This window comes from Pristis pectinata, chromosome 44 (genome assembly GCF_009764475.1).
Source record: "Pristis pectinata isolate sPriPec2 chromosome 44, sPriPec2.1.pri, whole genome shotgun sequence".
Taxonomy (NCBI): Eukaryota; Metazoa; Chordata; class Chondrichthyes; order Rhinopristiformes; family Pristidae; genus Pristis; species Pristis pectinata.
Window position 1 is genome coordinate 810,736 of NC_067447.1, and position 18,608 is coordinate 829,343.

Below are 18,608 nucleotides of genomic sequence, written 5' to 3' on the forward strand. Positions count from 1 at the left end.
AGTCATAAACAGAAAGAAAATTATGATGACTTGTCTGATACTTTTCTATCTTCACTGGAGGATCAAAATCCTTGCAGTGAACCTGAATTTAAAGATTTGTCTTTGTCGAGGAAAGAATTTATGCTGGAACAGACGAAGGACCCTGAGCTTACAGAATTGAAAGAAAAAGCTCTCTCATGTGATGAGATTGAAAAAGTGCCAACTGGATATTATGTCAAAAATGGAGTGTTAATGAGAAAATGGAGACCTCCTCATGTTCCTGTTAATGAGGAATGGGAAGTTCTTCAGCAGGTTGTGGTTCCAAACGTTTATAGGAATGATATTTTAAATCTGGCCCATAGTATGCCTTTGGGTGGTCATTTTGGTGTGAATAAAACTGTAAGGGAGATCTTGAAACAATTCTATTGGCCTGGTCTGAGAAAGGATGTGGTGATGTTTTGTCGAACCTGTCACACATGTCAGATGGTAGGTAAACCAAATCAAAAACCCCCTGTGGCTCCGTTGAAGCCAATTCCTGCTTTTGGTGAACCCTTTTCGAAGTTGATTGTGGACTGTGTTGGCCCATTGCAAAAGTCTAAGGCTGGAAATCAGTATTTGTTAACCATCATGTGTGCAACTTCTAGATTTCCAGAGGCAATACCCCTTAGAAATATTCAGGCCAAGACTGTGTCAAATGCCCTTCTATTTTTTGTTTTACTTTGGTTGGTTTGCAAAATAGAAATCCAATCTGATCAAGGCCGTAATTTTATGTCTAATTTATTCCAACAACTAGTCTATGAGCTGGGGACAAAGCAGATTGTATCATCTGCATAACACCCAGAATCTCAGGGAGCTCTGGAGACATTTCATTCTTCTCTCGAAAATATGCTGAAGACTTATTGCTTTGAAAACACAAAGGCTTGGGACGAAGGCGTTCATTTACTTTTGTTTGACGTTTGAGAATCAATACAGGAGTCATTAGGATTTAGTCCGTCTGAGCTTGTATTTGGACGTCGGGTGAGAGGACCTTTAGAATTGTTAAGAGAACAATAGGTTAATGAAGAAGTGCATTTGAGTCTGTCGGACTATGTCCAAAAATTTAAAACTCGGTTGGAGAGAGCTTGCCAGCTGGCGAGAGAGAATTTGAAAACCAGCCAGATAAGAATGAAGACATGTTTTGACAGATGTGCTCGGCCTAGGACATTTGCAGTGGGACAAAAGGTGTTGGTATTTTTCCCTAGCCAGAACAATCCATTGCAATCTCGTTTTTTTCTGGACCATATATTATTGAATCCCGAGTTTCTTATTTGACATATATAATTAAAACACCAGGTAGACGCAAAAAAACACAACTCTGTCATGCAGACATGCTGAAGCCTTATTATGAGAAAGATTCAGTTGTGGCCATGATGGATGATATGAAGGTTGTTTCTAGAATGCCTCATATTGATATTGAGGAAGGCCAATTTAGACCAAAGATTGTTCCATCGAGACTGAAACAACAAAATATCCTGGAGAACGTTGACACGAAGTTGGACCATTCACAAGTTTTGCAAAAACAACGGATGAGAGAATTAATTTTAAAATTTAAAAATCTGTTCCCAGATGTTCCAAACAGAACGTCTATAATTATTCGTGATGTTGATTTTGAGGATTCAAAACCAATCAAAGAATACCCGTATCGAATCAATATGGAAAAAAGTAAACTTGTTGACTGGGAGATTGAATACATGTTGGAAAATGATATTATTAGACATTCTACTTCAAACTCGAGTTCGCTCTGTGTTATTGTGCCTAAACCTGATGGAACTGTTAGATTTTGCACAGATTACAGGAAAGTAAATTCTGTAACGAAGTCAGATGCTTACCCTATTCCTAGGGTGGATCATTGCATAGACAGTGGGAAAGGCAAAATTTCTTACAAAGATTGACCTATTAAAAGTGTACTGGTGTGTTCCATTAACAGATAAGGGAAGGGAGATTTCTGCCTTTGTAACCCATTCTGGATTGTATGAATATAATGTTTTGCCATTTGGAATGAAAAATGCTTCGGCAGCATTTCATAGAATGATTAATTCAGTGATTCGTGGGTTACAACATACAGATGGCTGCATTGACGACTTTGTGACAGGGAATGATACATGGGAGGATCACATATCTGCGTTAGAAAGGTTGTTTGAAAGACTTTCCGAAGCTAACTTGGCTAAAAGTGAATTTGGCCATGTCACTGTGACGTATCTTGGATATGTTGTAGGTCAAGGCAAGCAAGCTCCTGTTCAGGAAGAAGTTCAAGCAATATCTGAGTTCCCTATTCCCAAAGGTACGAGGACTGTTAGAAGACTTTTGGGGATGGTTGGATATTATCGAAAATTTTGTAAAAATTTTGCTGATATTGCTCTTCCTCTAACTAATCTTCTGAAGAAGGGAGTAAAGTTTGTTAGGACAGATTCTTGTCAAGAAGCATTTGAGAAGCTGAAAGCCATTTTATGCTACCATCCTGTGCTCCAATCACCTGACTGAAAAGCCATTTCCGTCAGCAGTCGATGCCAGTGATGAAGCTGGAGGAGCTGTGTTGTTTCAGAAGGGTGACCTTGATGATATTGACCATCCTGTAGCTTACTTTTCAAAGAAATTTAATGAGCATCAAAAGAATAATTCCACCATAGAGAAAGAATTACTGTCGCTTCCTTTAGCCTTGTAACATTTCAGTGTATATATTTGCACCGCTCAGAAACCATTGATTGTGTATACAGATCTTAACCCATTGGTGTTTCTGAGCCGAGTCAAAAACAAGAACAGAAGGATGTTAAACTGGAGTTTAATTTTGCAAGAGTTTTATCTCATGATAACTCACATTAAAGGCAAATATAACGTGATTTCTTATTGCCTTCCCCGATGTTAAATGGGAAACATATAGCTTTACTAATCTGATATTCCGTAATTGTGTAGCAGGATAATTATTAACATTACTAACGGTATGCGCGGTTAAATTTTTCTTGGGAAAAATTCTTTTTAGGTGGGAGGTGTTGCGGACTCAGTGAATGTCCCTTTAAGATAGTGTGTGTGTGTGTGTGTGTGTGTGTGTGTGTGTGTGTGTGTGTGTGTGTGTGTGTGTGTGTGTGTGTGTGTGTGGTGTGCTTACGTCAACAGAAGGTAACGGACGTAATGACGTTGCTGAAGAAGTCAGTCGAAGTCGAAGGGAGAGAGAGAGAGAGAGAAAAAGGAGAGAGACACCAGCCTGCTAGTTTTCTCTATCGATGGATGAGAAACAATAACTGTGTCTGCCATTGACATCCATTGCTGGAAATTGGAAGTAATCCGGTGGAGTTCACTTTGTTGCTGACCTGTAGAAGGAAACAGGTATTTGTGTGTGGACGACCACGATTCGGATGCTTTTCGGGGTGAGGAAGTCACTACCGAGTCAACACTGAAGTGTCGTTTGGGTTCCATCGTGGAACATTTGGATTCTGTCATTACTCTCCCTATGTTCTCTACATCTTCTTCTTATCTTCAGACAACGGTGGTTGTTGAAGAAGCCTTTGCTCACTTTTCACCTTATGGCTTGCTGAAGTGAACTTTAAGAACCATTCCTGGACTTGGAGTTTGGGACTTTACCACACACAAACGAAGAGTTTAGTTTTTGGGGTTAATGTTCACCATTTTTAATTCTAACATACTAACATTTTTACTTCTATTTTTCGTGTTATTGTAAGTAGTGATTAATAAAATAGTTTTTAACACTGAATCATGACTCAGTGTGTTTCTTTTGTTGCTGGTTCGTAACAAAATGGAGAGCGATGTGTGCCTGTAATGCGTTGCCGTGGATGGTACTGGAGGTAAATAAGATAGAGGCTGGTAGACAGGTACATGAATGTGCTGAGTATGGACGGATATGGATATTGTTTAGACAGAAGGGAGGAGTTTAGTTAGGCCTTTCATTATTCGTTTAATCAGTTCGGCGCAACATCGTGGGCCGAAGGGCCCGTTTCTGTCCTGTACTGTTCTGTGTTCAATTTTCCATGATCATCACTATTCCCACTCAGTCTTGTGCCATCTGCAAACTTGAAAATGTAACCTTTGGTCACCTTAGGGAAATCGTTGAAAATATTTATGAATGGCGGCGGGAAGCACTGATCGCTACAGTACCTGACTGGTGGCAGCTTGCCAACCGAAGCAATTCTCAATTCATGTTCATATTGCCCGTGATTCCGTGTCCTCTGACCTTGTTCACCGACCTACAACGTGGAACCTTAAGGAGAATCTTTCTTAAAATATACTTATTCCCCCTCATCTATTTTCCCCGATGCATCTTCAACAAACATCAACAGGTTACTCAAACACCACTGTCGAAAGTCAACATGTATGCTAACCGTTCCGTACAAACAAATGTGTTACGGGCCCGCGTTCTGATGTAATATCTGACATATTGGAAAATACTTAATTTGAAGTGACTTTCAATGGCCAAACCTTTTTCAGCGTCCTTCGATGAAATTCGTGGAGAAGGATGTTTTTCAACAGGACGGGTCTCTGCGGACTGCTTTCCTTCCCTTTGAGCAGGGATCGGACATTTACTTTTTGGACTGGAAGTGGATCCGGCATTTTCCGTCACCGATGATTTTCGGGAATTACCTTTACAGCATTGGCTCCCCATTTCACTTGGCTTGCTACCTGCAAAATGGAATTACAGAGTAAAGAACAGAAGTAATCAGTGAACAAAACAGATTAATTCAACATTGGTGATACATAAAGTCACTGTAAAACAAGACATGAGAGGATTATTCTATGGATTACCTGTGCAGCAACCACTTCAACACAGGATTACACAATTTACAAGTAAACGCGACTCATACTAAATAGAGAGCTGCGGGATCACAGTACCGTTTCAAAGTTTAAATGAATTACAATATCGTGGTCAAAGGTGAACGTTCAACGCAAATTAGCAGGCGCCACCCACACGGGTCATTCTCTCTTCTCTCCTCTCTCCTCTTCCATCAAGCATAAGATCCAGGAGCCTGAGGCACATACCATCAGGCTCAAGGACAGCTTCTATCCCACGGTGATGACCATTGAACAGTTCCCTGATGCGATGACATGCACTCTTCACCACACAATCTACCTTGTTTGACCTTGCGCCTTATTGTCTACCTGCGATGCACTTCGCTGTACTGTGACACTTTACTCTGTATTCTGTTATTGTTTTTACCCTGAACTACCTCAATGCACTCTGTACGAACTCAATGTATTTGCACCGTGTAATGAATTGATCTGTGCGAAGGGTATGCAACGCATCGTCTTTCACTCTACCTCGGTACAAGTGACATTAAACCAATACCAATACAGTAACCAGGTCAAATCCCTCGTAGCCCAACGTCCCGGAGTCATTCACTGTCCGATCCCCAGGACACACCCTCCTTGGGTCACACACGTTCCGATACCCTGGGGCCACACTCCCCGGGTCATACAAAATTTGTACACCGGGACCCATTCTCGCTGGGTCACATACTGTCCAATCTCACTTTGGTGGACGATACCTTCAGTCAGTTCCACGCCACCAATGTCAACCTGTCTTAGATCCCCGATTTATCGAACGAAACGCACTACGTTCTATTCTTGCTGCAGGTTCAGCAGCACCGTCCGGCCAATACTGTTCCCGGGACTTGTATCAACACATCCACGGACTTTCCATGTAAGACCATTAGGGGATTAAGCTCTTGACCCGTTCTCTCCAGGGACTCTTATGTATCTGAAATGAGCTCGGAGTCTCCCGTGCAGACAAACTAAGCCCTCCCCCTCCCCACCACCCTCCGCGGAACATGAACAAACTCATCCCAGGGAATGGGACTGGGCGAGAAAAGTAAAAGCAGCTTTCGGGCACTGGTTCCTATCCCTTCCGACGGCACTCGGTCTGGGTCACTGCCGAGCTGCAGCCCGGGTTAAAGTAGATTAAAATGCCCTTTGGTCTCCTATACGCTGACATCCCCCCCCCCCAAACACACACACACATCCTCTTCGAGGTAAGATCATTCAAGCATTTCAATATCTATTCAATATCCATTCATTTCAGCATTTAATCTGTCCAAACCGAGTTTTGCAGCTCCACACTTTCACTCTCTTTTCTTTTCCAATTAGAGCCACATATCACGGAACCAATTTTTCCGGCCCACCTTGTACTCACAGGCTAACAATATACATGGAATCACAGCGTCATGGCAAAGAAATGGGAATTTCGGCTCAAGTCGTCCATGCCGGCCGTGAGCTATTTACACTCATCTTTCTGCGTGCATGAGGCCCGCATCCTACCGAAGTACATGTCAAATGTATTTTAAACGTTGTAATTGTATTCGCCGCCACCACCTCTTCTGGGGCCCAATGACGTAATTCTGCTCGCATGTCTTGTGGTCTATGTCCTGTACTTCTATATGCCTCCCTCTGCGTGAAAATCGTGCCCTTCAGATCTCCTTCAAATTTCTTTCCTCTCACCCGAAACCTCAGGCCTATTTTTAGACTCCGACACCCTGGCAAAAGACTGATTATCCACTCTTATTTATGGGCCTCATCGTCTCATAAATCTCCATCAGGCCACCTTCCAGCAACCGACGCTCCAGTGAGAACAAACCCAGCCCATGCAATCTGCATCTATCAAGGACTCTTTGGAATTTTGGAAATAAAGTTGTCACAGGAGGTCAGGATTGAATCTGCGTAACTGAAATTATGCAGCAAAATATCTGAGCCACTGTGTCTGGGCAGGCACGGTAGTGTAGCTGTTTACGTAACGCTTCACAGCGCCAGTGACCCGGGTTCAAATCCGGCCACTGTCTGTAAGGATTTTATACGTTCTCCCCGTGTCTGCGATGGTTTCCTCCGGGTGCTCCGGCTTCCTCCCACATTCCAAAGAGGTACAGGTTAGGAAGCTGTGGGCATGCTGTGTTGGCGCCGGAAGCGTGGGGATACTTGCGGGCTGCCCCAAGAACACTCTACGTAAAAAGATGAATTTCACTGTGTGTATCGATGTACATGTGACTAATAAAGATATAACGCTAAAGATAGCTTAAGATATCTTACCATCTTTAAAATCGTCAAATTCCCACCGTTTCATATCATCAGCAGACTGGAAAATATTACTTTTAGTTCGCTCAGCCAAACGGTTGTGGGGTCTGTCACCAGAGAAACGTTTGTCCTCTCCCCTGACCATTGATGGCCGCACCACAGTCGTTCTCCCTCTCCTCTCCCCACCGCCATTCGCTCTCCGTCCAGCTGTACCTTCTGTGGACCTTGATCTGTTGGACTCCCAGGAGGAACAATCACGCCTCCAATATTCAGCACACAATACGGGCCCGTGCAGAAGATGGGTACTGGCTTCCTGAATTATCTCCTTTGTCCTCCTGCTCTGCCTGGGCATCACCCTTTGCCACCTCGCCTTCCGTTCCAAAACTACAGGGGAGTCATTTTATTCCCTCACTCCGTCTAATTCATGTTTATCTCAGCCACGCCCTGCAGAACAGTAGCCGCAACATCAATTCCAACTCGGTCACCCTGTGCTAGGACTCCTGCAGCCGGTGATAATGCCTGAACATATGTTTGTCTAGGACATGGGTCCCAGAATTTGCCACTTACCACTCCATGGGTGAGCGCTGTAACTGCTGTATCTCTTTCTGACAACTTACTAGCCTGTCTGGGATAACATTCAAACTTCCAGAGAGCCAAATGTAAACACTTACAACCCATTGAACAATTAATTCCGTTCTCATGTGCTAACATTTCATTACATTTATGACGACAGTTTCAAAACTCAAGTGACCTTAGCTCCTCCTCCCAAGCGAGTTAGTGTGTTCTTCCAATGATTTTTATCACTGTAACGTTACAACATCAAAGCCTACTGAAGCCTACATTTTAGGAGCAAACAAACAGATATCCTTTATCCCGGAGCAAAGAAGGTCGAACAATCAGAAGAGATTATTGAATATTGTACCGTCTGGTGGACGAAAAAAAAGATACTGTGAAGTGAGACAGTAAACTAAGTACACAATTTGACAACAATCTGCTGAGGGTCTGCACGGAAATCAACACATGTATTTTGTCCACATATACCGTTTTTGTTTGGATTCATTACCGACAACATGAAGAGTGACGAAGTGGCTTCCATTAGAAATTTGAAAGCCAATTCGTTATCTGTTTGGTTCACACAGATTTGGGGAAACTGGTCTATGAGAAACTTATCATAGAGCAGATGTGCGCACGATAATGCAAATCACTTCTTTTGTTTTCTCTAGGTCTATGACATGAAGAACTTATATGTCATTTCGACGACATAGCACAGTGATTATGCAAGTGAACTATCGCTGTGAAATGGTAGTTCAGATTTGATCACGTTAAGTCCAATAATGCGACTACAATAACAGGTCAAAGACAGGGATCCCTGTGGCAGCTGACTCACCTCCTGCCATCCCCGCACCTCATAGCTTTCTACAAATCACAAGTCAGGATTGTGATGGGATACTCCTCACTTGCCTGTATGAATGCAACGCCAACTCTCAAGAAGATGGACAACATCCGAAAAAAGTACCGACTTGATTACCATCCCATCTGCACCCTAACCTCCATTCGCTCCATCACATACTGACTGAATTGCGCCCTCTATTTAAAGTGCCATGTAGGTACTCGCTCAGGCTGCACCAGCAGCACTTTCTAAAGCCGCCAGCTTTACCGGCAAAAAGGACATGGTCTTTAGCCCTAAAATGTTTACACTACTTGCAATTCGCCCTGCAGTTGCAAGCCTTCACAGTTTAGTAGGATGTCTCCTGACACTCATCCTGGTCGGCTCTAGCTACTGGAATTCCATGCCCAAGATCACTCTGGGAGAACTTACATCCGAACGGTTGTAGCGGGTTGAGGTGATTAATTTCACACTTATATTCCGAAGTGGCCTTAATAAAACACCTACGAATGCATGGAGACTTCGATTGTAAATATTGATGGAACATTTTCCCTCGGAATTTGACGGCATTGCTTCAGAAAATGGAGTAAGCATTTGATTCAGGGATGGAGAAGACTATTTTTCCGGATAGCTATCTACCTTTTAAGATAACATAGGTTAAGATGCCTTTATTAGTCACATGTGCATCGAAACACACAGTGAAATGCGCCGTGCGTTCTGAGGGCAGCCCACACGTGTCGCCACGGTCATCTACATGGTCACATGTCACCGGAGTGATCACATCCTCTCGACGTACCTAGATTGCTGCAACACAACTGCGGTCGAGTAGCTCGACACCCTTCAGTGGAACGCCGACTACCTGACTGGCACGTCATGCACCACACGAAACATTTATTTCATCCGTCAGAGTCGCAAAGTGACTGCAGTGCAAGACATTCACAAAATCCATTGCAGTTACTTGGGCGGCTCTTCTAAAACTCCTGGCTGCTTTAATCAAGAGGAACAAGGGTTTCAGCCCTCAAGCGCAACAGCTAACACAGATTCCCCCCACGTTACGTGTCACTCCATTTAGAAATATATCTCCGACTCCAAATCATTGATGGGTCTAGGTCCTGAAACTACCCTGCAACTATTCGCAGGGAAAACCTCCATCAGAATACTTTTAATTATCTTCAGGTATCCAGTAAGAAGTAATATTACTGAAACTGCTTCGACCTAGTGGTGACGATATTCACATTGTTGTCGTTCTCATGGACGATTGCTGGACTCTGGAGCATTGCAGAATAGCATTTGTTCCAGCCATGCAGACGAGTATCTTCCTCTAAATTGTGATAATTTGGAATCCCTCCCAACACAATCCCCACTCCTGCCCTGAGCTGTTATTGGGTATATTTAGAGCTGAGCTAGACACAGTTTTGTTCTGAGAACGAATCAAGTGATTTGGGGAACATGCAGAAATATTGAGCTGATCGTCTACTCATTCTACTTTGACTGGTCTAATGTCGGGTGTGACAGAGTTGGAGCTGAGTGGAGGGGGAGTTGCGTATTTAAGTTGCCGAAGGAATAATAGGGTTGCAATTTTAAGCGAGGTATCGGATGCGACAAAATTTGTTGTGTTTTGAGGGAAGTTTTCTCAGATGTGATGACACAACGAAAAAGGGTAATGCTCGATATTCTGATGGAAGATGAGGCTGGAAAAGTGGCTGAACTTCAGAGGGGGAGATCTTTGGGACAAATGACCATAATTCGAATTAGTTTTAAATTAGTTGTGGAAAAAGATGGGCCTAATCGACAAGTTAAAACCATAAATTGGGACAAGGATTAGGTTAACTCATTAGACAATAGCTTGCGAAGTTCGGTTGAGAGAGCGTGCTGACAGCTAAAGGGTTGTCTAACAATTGGGAGTTTTTTTTCTTATAAGTGAGGTATGCAGACTTCAGGGCCAACATATTCCTGCAAGGGGGAAAACCCAGGTTGTCAGGCTTAATGAACCCTGATTGAAGAGGGAGATAAAGGCCCTTGTCAGGAAATAAAACAAGAAGGTATATATCATGTGTAGGCAACTGTGATCAAGCGAATACCTCGAGGAATCTGAGAGATGTAGGAGCACACTTAAGGGGGAAATCGCGTGGGCGAAAGTGGATGTTAGGTGTCCTTGGTGACATGGTAAAGGAGATTCCTCACAGAATCTGTAAGTATGTTGAAACAAAAAGACTATCTAGGCGGAGAATAGTTTCACTGAAGTTCGGAAAATTGGGGAAAACAGGGAAAAGAACGGACATATCCAAAAGCCTGCCCATATTACAAAGGAGGAGGTTATGGCGTCTTGAAGAGCATACAATTGAAAAAAAAGTACCAGGAGCCTGTATGACTGGACATTGTGCGAAGCCAGCGACGCCAGGGCCGTGGCCCAAATATTCATATCATCACTAACGACTTTTAGGTACCGGAAGACTGCAAAGTGGCTAATATTATGCAATTATCTAAGAATGGCTTCAAGGACAATCCAGGAAACTCCAGCCCGGTGAGCCTAACATCAGTGGTGGGAAAGTTACGAGAGGAAATTCTGAGGGATAGGACATACCTGCACTTGGAAAGGCGATTACTACTTAGAGATAGTCAGCATTCCTTTGTGCGTGGAAAATTGGGGCTCACGAAATTGATCGACATTCTTGATCAAGACGATTAACGAGGGCAGGGCGTTGTCAACACGATATTGACAATATTGTTTTTCCGCAGAGAGTCATAGATTTATGCAGCACGGAAAAACGTGTTTTGGCCCAATTCGTCAGTGTCGACCAAGTTGCCTAACAAAGCTAATCCCACTTGCCTGTGTTTCGTCCATCTCCATCTAAACCTTTGCCTACTTTATAAACGTTGTAATTATACTCGTCTCCACCACCTTCCTTTGATATACCTTCTATGTGAAAAACGTGCGTTTGACTGTTTCCTCTCTCATCTGGAACATGTGCCCTCGAGGTTTAGACCAATAGCCGTGGACAAACACTGAGCATGTACTTTACCTACGCCCCTAATGGTTCTACAAACCTGTACAACGTCACTCCTCGCCTTCTACGCTCCAGAGAAAACAGTTGCAGCTCATCCAGACTCCCCTCGTAAGTGCAACCCTCCAGTCCAGGAAACATCTTCCTGAATATTTTCTGCACCTATTCCAGCTTAAAATGCATCCTCCCTATGGCTGGGCGACTAGAGCCGAACACAATACTTGCCGACATGTTGTGCAGATATAACATGACGTCCCAACACTTATAACAAATACCCTCGCCTATTTAGTCAAGGGTGCTAAACGCCTTTCTCCCTACCCGTCTACTTGTGTCGCCACGTTAATGGAGCTATGTTCTTGGATTTCTCCGTCTCTCTGCACTACAACAGCACTCCAGGGCCCTACCATTTACTGTGTTTGCCCGACTATGTTTTAACTTGTCAAGGGCATCAATTCGCAAGTCTGAGTTAAATTCCATCTGCCAATCTTTGGCCCACTCTCCCAACTGATCTAGATCCTGACGTACTCGTAGTTAACCTTCTTCACTGTACAGTATACCACCAATTTCAGTGCCATTGGTACGTTTACTAATCATTCTATCCATATTCTCATCCAAATCTTTAACGTTGATGACAAACCATATTGGAACCAGTAGCGGTCCCTGTGACACACCACTGATCACCGCAGTCCCAATCTGAGGAAGGACCCTGAAGTCCCATCCTCTGACTCGGACTGCTAAGCCAATAAGGCACATTTGTAGCCATGGTCAGCAGGCGTGGAAGGTTAGATCACATGGGACCCAACAAGAGCCAGACATTTGGTTGCAAAATCTGTTTGGTGGTTGGACTTAAATGCTGGTAGTGGACTATTTATTTTAGAGTAGAGGCCTATGGGCAGGGGTGTGCCGCATTTATGTCATGGGTATTTGGGCCTGTTTCCACGTCATGACTCCAGTAAAATGGTTACATGGTGAACAATATGTGAAAAAGACGACACCATCTGAGCAGAACCAGGAAGTTTATCGTGACTTCTCTCTGGAGCAGACGTAATTACTGAGGGAAATATAAAAGGCGGCACGGTAGTGTAGCGGTCGGCGCGACTCTATTACAGCGCCGGCGATCGGGGTTCGATTCCGGTCGCTGTCTGTAAGGAGTTTGTACTTTCTCCCGCGTCTGCGTGGGTTTCCTCCGGGTGCTCCGGCTTCCTCCCACATTGCAAAGACGTACGGGCAGGTTAATTTAGGTTTAAAACGGGCGGCGCGGACCCGTTGGGCCGGAAGGGCCTGTTACCACGCGGTAAATAAATAAATAATAATAAATTTATCATGCACTGACCGGCGTGATTTCGGCTCGGAAAAGGCGTTGGAGCTATTTACTTCAATAAGACGTTGTGTGATTTAATGCAAGCATCAGCGAACACGGCGTAGAGCTATGTGCTGATGAGGCCCAAGTCCAAGCTGATGAATATATTATAAACTGAGCTTTAACCAGGAAGTGTTCACTCACTGTTAGTACCCATAACGTTAATTTACTCGTATTCTCCGAAAACCGAATGAGTAACTCAGCTCAAGCCGAGGGCACAGATTCAACTGGGGAACGTTATGGTGCTTTAGAAGCAAAATTGTTACGCCAGCATTTCTACTAAGCAGTTCAATGTTCCGATAAATTACTGGAACGGTAATGGATTTGCAAATGCATCAGGCATTTCTGGCGGAGAAAAATAAAATAAAACTTGGGGGATTAATAGAACTGACTGTTTGCAATAATGTGCAAATCCATTTCTTAACTAGCCCCCGGCTATAAACAAGGGAGAGATTTGGAAATATTTAATGCTGGAACGTAGTGCCTTAACGTGCTCGAATCCCAGCTTTCCAGCAAAAGGAATTTATCGATAAGGAATTGGGGAGGGGGTGCGGAGCAGGAGTGGGGAATTTATGACGAACCGATGACCAATCACAACAATTATAAAAATTGCGAAGTCACACTTCGTCTCAATGAAACATGAATCATAACTACATTTGAACATCACACAAGGCTTTGGACCTGCTATTGAAGCTGAAAATAATGGATAAAACTGTTTCATTGGCAGTCTCTTTGGAATCAAGAGAACGTTACTGTGACACCAATAGATCGTTTGTCAGACAAAGATTACTGAGGGCAGATTGAACAACTCGATGGGTTAGGAAATCGGAGTGGGACATTCGGCCCCTAAGGTCTATTGCACCATTCACTCTGATCACAGCAGATCTAACTGTGATCTCAGCTTCTGAACCCCCACCCCACCGCCTGCAATATTTCACCGCCTTGCTTGTCAATTTCCTTTCCATATCGCCATGAAACATATTGAAAGGTTGCTTCCCATTTCTTTTCAAGTAGAGAGTTTCAATTACCCACTAACCTCACAGTGAGATAATAAAAATAACATGCCTCAACTCTCCTTCTCCCAATAATTCCTCCAAACGCCATCGAGTGCAATCAAGCTCGCTCTCCTTCTTTTAAACTCCAGTGGATACAAGGGAAGATCGGTAAAAATGTTCACACATTCCAGGTATCGGTGCAGTAACCTTCTCCGAAAATAGCGATCCATTCAAAAGTTAACGCAACAGATACACTATTCATACAATAATCCGGTAATTTCTCAATACAATTGAACAGTTACATAAAAACGTGAAGTAACTTTTTCAACATTAAAACTCGGAAGTTTTCTTTTTCCGAATTCGCTTGATCCTACCTTGTACGGAGGCTCCTGTTTCTGTTCTTATCGACTCCCTGTGACTGAGCGTTGTGGGTTCTGAAGACAAATAAACACACGCCGGTTAAAGGTCAGTTCTATTTGATAATCATTAACCAAACTCACAATGGTATCAGTTGCTTTGTGGCATCAGTACAGTGCAAGGAAATAAAATGACCATGAATCACAAAAATAAGTAAATAATGTAAAAGGAAGGAATAATGAGGCAGTATTCATGGGTTCATGGGCAGTTCGGAAATCTGATGGCGGAGGGAAAGAAGCTCTTTCTAAATTGTTGAGTGTGGGTCGTCAGGCTCCTCGACATCCTCCCTGATGGTAGTAAGTAGAACAAGGCATGACCTGGTTAGTGCGGGTCCTCAGTGATGGATAACTCTTTGTTGAGGTACCTGCTCTTGTAGATGTCCTCACTTCTGTCGAGGGCTGTGCCCGTGTTGGAATGGACTGAATCTACAACCCTCTTGCAATTCTGTGCATTGGAGCCTCCATACCAGGCGGTGATGGAACCAGACAGGTGCTGGACCTGCTGCAATTCCCCGATATTTACTGGCACCTCCTCAGTGCAAGAGCTTTATACGGAGAATAATTTGTTTTATGCATCTAAGCGGGTTTCTTAAATCAATATGTAGGTAGTCCAACTTGAGGAGTTGCCATACTGGTCCTGGTATTGCCAAATGATCATGGCCAGGTGTTTGACCTTTCAGTGGAAGAAACTTTAGGAATCAGTGACCACAACTTCAGAAGTTTTAAGACAGCGAAGAGCAAGGTTAAGCATGGACCTTGCAGGGAATACTGAATTGGGATAGGGAAACCAAACCGTATTAGGCAGGAGAGTTAATTGGGAACAGCTATTTTTGGGAGTCAACATCTGACATGTGCAAGGTGTTTAAATACCAACTGCATGGAGTACAGGTATGTTCCAGTAAGAATGAAGGGGAACGAGAGCCGGGAAACGAAAGGGGCGTCCAGAGAAATGGTGAATTTAGTCAAGAAGAAAAATGAAGGACATATGTGGGCAATGGACGGAGAATATTTGTGTATGTTTAAAGCAGAGGCAGGAAGATGCCTAGTAACCAGCTTGAGGAGAGTGAAATATTACAGGGATAAGGGGGTTAGCTGTGTTGATACTGTGGTCGAATTAACCATGATATTATAAAATGGCATAGTGGTACACAATTTGTATCTTAGTCCCGACAAACTGAACGAGCGACGGCTTCAACATATAGCCCTTCAGGAAAGCTATTGAACTAGACTGGGGAAACAAAGATGAAATCAACAGGATGAAACATGAAAAGGAAGAAATTTAATAAGCCCGGAGATGTTGATTTCAGTTGCTTTTCGCCAAGATGTACTGATTTTCCATAAGGTGAACACACAATTGCAGATACAAAGAAATATTTGATTTCCTCTTGTGGGAATTAGACGCGCGGCAAAGTTTCAAACTTCCACGTAATTGCGAAACTGCGCATGTTTACTTAATGAAATAAGAGATGTCGATTTTGAATACAGCTGAAGGTCGCATCTGCGGTGAGATTTTGCAAATACCGATCTTCCAAGTCGCGGATATTCCAAATGTTTACGTTCCACCCAGGGTGTTTATAGTGCTCTTGCCCCTGCCGGTTCCTCCCAAACTATCTCCGTCACTCGCCCTGTCCTGGTGATCTACTCTGATAATAAACTGTTCATATGTTGGAAATAAAAGGAAACCGAGGATTGGATGAAATCAGACCCCTTGCCGTTTCGGTAACTCATACCCTGAGTGAAATGGAGCAATTTTTACCGTAAAGACAATTAATAATTTTATGTCCACCAATGTTTAAGAACTTCTTGTTTTTTATTAAGCTGTGTGTGGACTTCTGCACCAGGGAGAGAAGAGTAGAGCAGCTTTGTGAATGAAACTAAAGTCCAGATTTACATCAGTGATATGAATTGATCTTTACATAGGGTGTGCTCAAAATCAGAGAGCAAGCACAATGCTTACTTGCTGAAGTTCGCTGAAATAAGAAATCCAAATAAACCATTTCGACAGTTACTTAAAGAAAGCATTCTAAAGCGAAATCTCACGGACAGCAGTGTAGAATTCTATTTCCTTTTGACTGCTTATAACACAGAACATAGAATAATTACGGCACAATTCAGACCTTTCGGCCCACAAAGCTGTGCCGAACATGTCCCTACCCTAGAAATTACTAGGCTGACCCATAGCCCTCTATTTTACTCAGCTCCACATACCGATATAACAGCCTCATGAAAGACCCTATCGTGTCAGCCTCCACCACCATTACCGGCAGCCCATTCCACTCACTCACCACTCTCTGAGTAAAAAAGTTACCCTGACATCTCCTCTAAATCTACTCCCCAGCACCTTAAACCTATGTGGCCACCAAAAAGCCATGGGGAAAAGCCTCTGACTATCTACCCTATCAATACCTCTCATCATCTTATACACCACTATCGGGTCCCCCCTCATCCTCCGTCGCTCCAAGGAGAAAAGGCCGAGTTCCCTCAACCTGCTTTCATAAGGCATTCTCCGCATCCCAGGCAGCATCATTGTTGATCTCCTCTGCACCCTCTCTATGGCTTCCACATCTTTCCTGTAGTGAGGCGACCAGAACTGAGCACAGTCCTCCAAGTGCGGTCTGTCCAGGGACCTATACAGCTGCAACAGTACCTCACGGCTCCTACATTCAATTCCCCGATTGATGAAGGACAATACACCATATGGCTTCTTAACCACAGAGTCAAACTGCGCAGCCAATTTGACCGTCCTATGGACTCGGACCCCAAGATCCCTCTGATCCTCCACACTGCCAGGGGTCCTACCATTAAGACGATATTCCGCCAACATATTTAATCTACAAAATAAAAAAAACTTCACACTTTTCTGTGTTCAACTGCATTTGCCACTTCTCAGCCCAACGTTGCATCCTAACTATATCCCTCTGTAACCTCTGACAGCCCTTCAAACTATCCACAACATCCCCAACCTTCGTGGCATCAGCAAACTTACTAACCCACCCTCCACTTCCTCATCCAGCTCATTTATAAAAAATCAAAAATAGTAAGTGTCCCAGTACAGATCCCTGAGGTACACCACTGGTCACCGACCTCCTCTCAGAATACGATCGATTATGAACAAAAGTAGACTACATTTTTTCTTGCCTAACAAGCCTTTCACTGTACGCGAATACAGTGCTTCGTGCAAAACGAGGCCACAAAATGTGAGTGTACCCGTGTGTGTGTGTGTGTGTGTGTGTGTGTGTGTGTGTGTGTGTGTGTGTGTGTATGTGTGTGCGTGTGAATATGTGCGTGCGTGTGCGTGCGCGCGCACGCGTGTGCTCTTTGATCCGGATGGGATTAACCCACTCCATTTTGTTTCACTCCGCCAGGAAAGGCAGGTTGGGGGAGATTTGTCGATGCCCTCTGAGTTCTCATTGTTTGCTTTCACTCCTTGAAGCAAAACGCGGCTGTGTCCAGCCACTTTAATTCCACTTTCCATTCCCATACTGACAAATCCATCCACTGCTTCCTTGACTGCTGCTTAAGGCCAGACGCAGTTTGGAGGAGCAACACCTCATATTTGGTAGTCTCCAACTTGACGGCTACAACATCGATTCCTCTAACTTCCTGGAACCACTTCACGATTTCCTCCTTTTCTCTTCCCCCTTTTGTTTCCCCTCATTCCTGTGGTCCACTCACTACTTCTCTCCAACCCAACCCCCTGCCCGCATGTTCTGTCCATCTATTCCCAACCTCCTTCCGTTTATTTCATGGTCTACTTCCTCTCCTATCGGATTCCTTCTTCTTCACTCTTTTGCCTCTTCTATCTATCACCTCTCAGCTTCCTACCATTCTATCGTTCATCCCCGGCCCTCACTCACTTACCTTCCCCCTCTCACCTGGACTCACCTATCACCTACCATTTTGTGCTCCTCCACCTCTTCCGACCCTCTTATTGTGGCTTCTGCTCTCGTCCTTTCCAGTGCTGATGAACCCTTAACGTTGACTGTTTACGTCCCTCAGTAGATGCTGCCTGAACTGCTGATTTTCTGTCGCATTTCCTGCGTGTTTCTACATATTGCATCAGCTGCAGAATCTCTTCTACCTACGGTACAACACTCTAGGTTTCTAGGAGTCATGTGATACCTAGCAGGTGAATCTAGAATGTAAAAGTCACAGAGATTCAAGGGAAGATATGATAATATGAATAAAATATCACTAATGAAGCCTCCACGAAAAAGATGAACTCTAAATGAAGGTTTCATTGCTGCTGGGTTTAACAGTGGTTAGATCTGAGACATTGTTCCACCTACAACAAATCTGATTTACGATTGAGTATATACCGCAATAAAAGTAAAAAAAAAAGAATATATTTGTGACGAGGTACAAAATTACATCCGGTTGTAATGATCAGATCAGACGGACATGGATTGACAAATGGGA

General features: G+C 43.7%; 1 protein-coding gene across 1 annotated transcript in view; it reads right to left on the reverse strand.

Annotated features, from left to right (window-relative positions):
• Positions 1-14,203, reverse strand: part of LOC127566672 (NACHT, LRR and PYD domains-containing protein 10-like) — a 30,309-nt gene extending 16,106 nt beyond the window's left edge. The window contains exons 1-2 of the mRNA XM_052009195.1: positions 14,148-14,203; positions 4,447-4,647 (exon numbers count right to left, since the gene is read on the reverse strand). Coding sequence (XP_051865155.1) covers positions 4,447-4,630 — 184 coding nt within the window. The 5' untranslated portion in view covers positions 4,631-4,647; positions 14,148-14,203. The remainder of the gene's footprint in view (positions 1-4,446; positions 4,648-14,147) is intronic.
• Between the last annotated feature and the right edge of the window lie 4,405 nt (positions 14,204-18,608).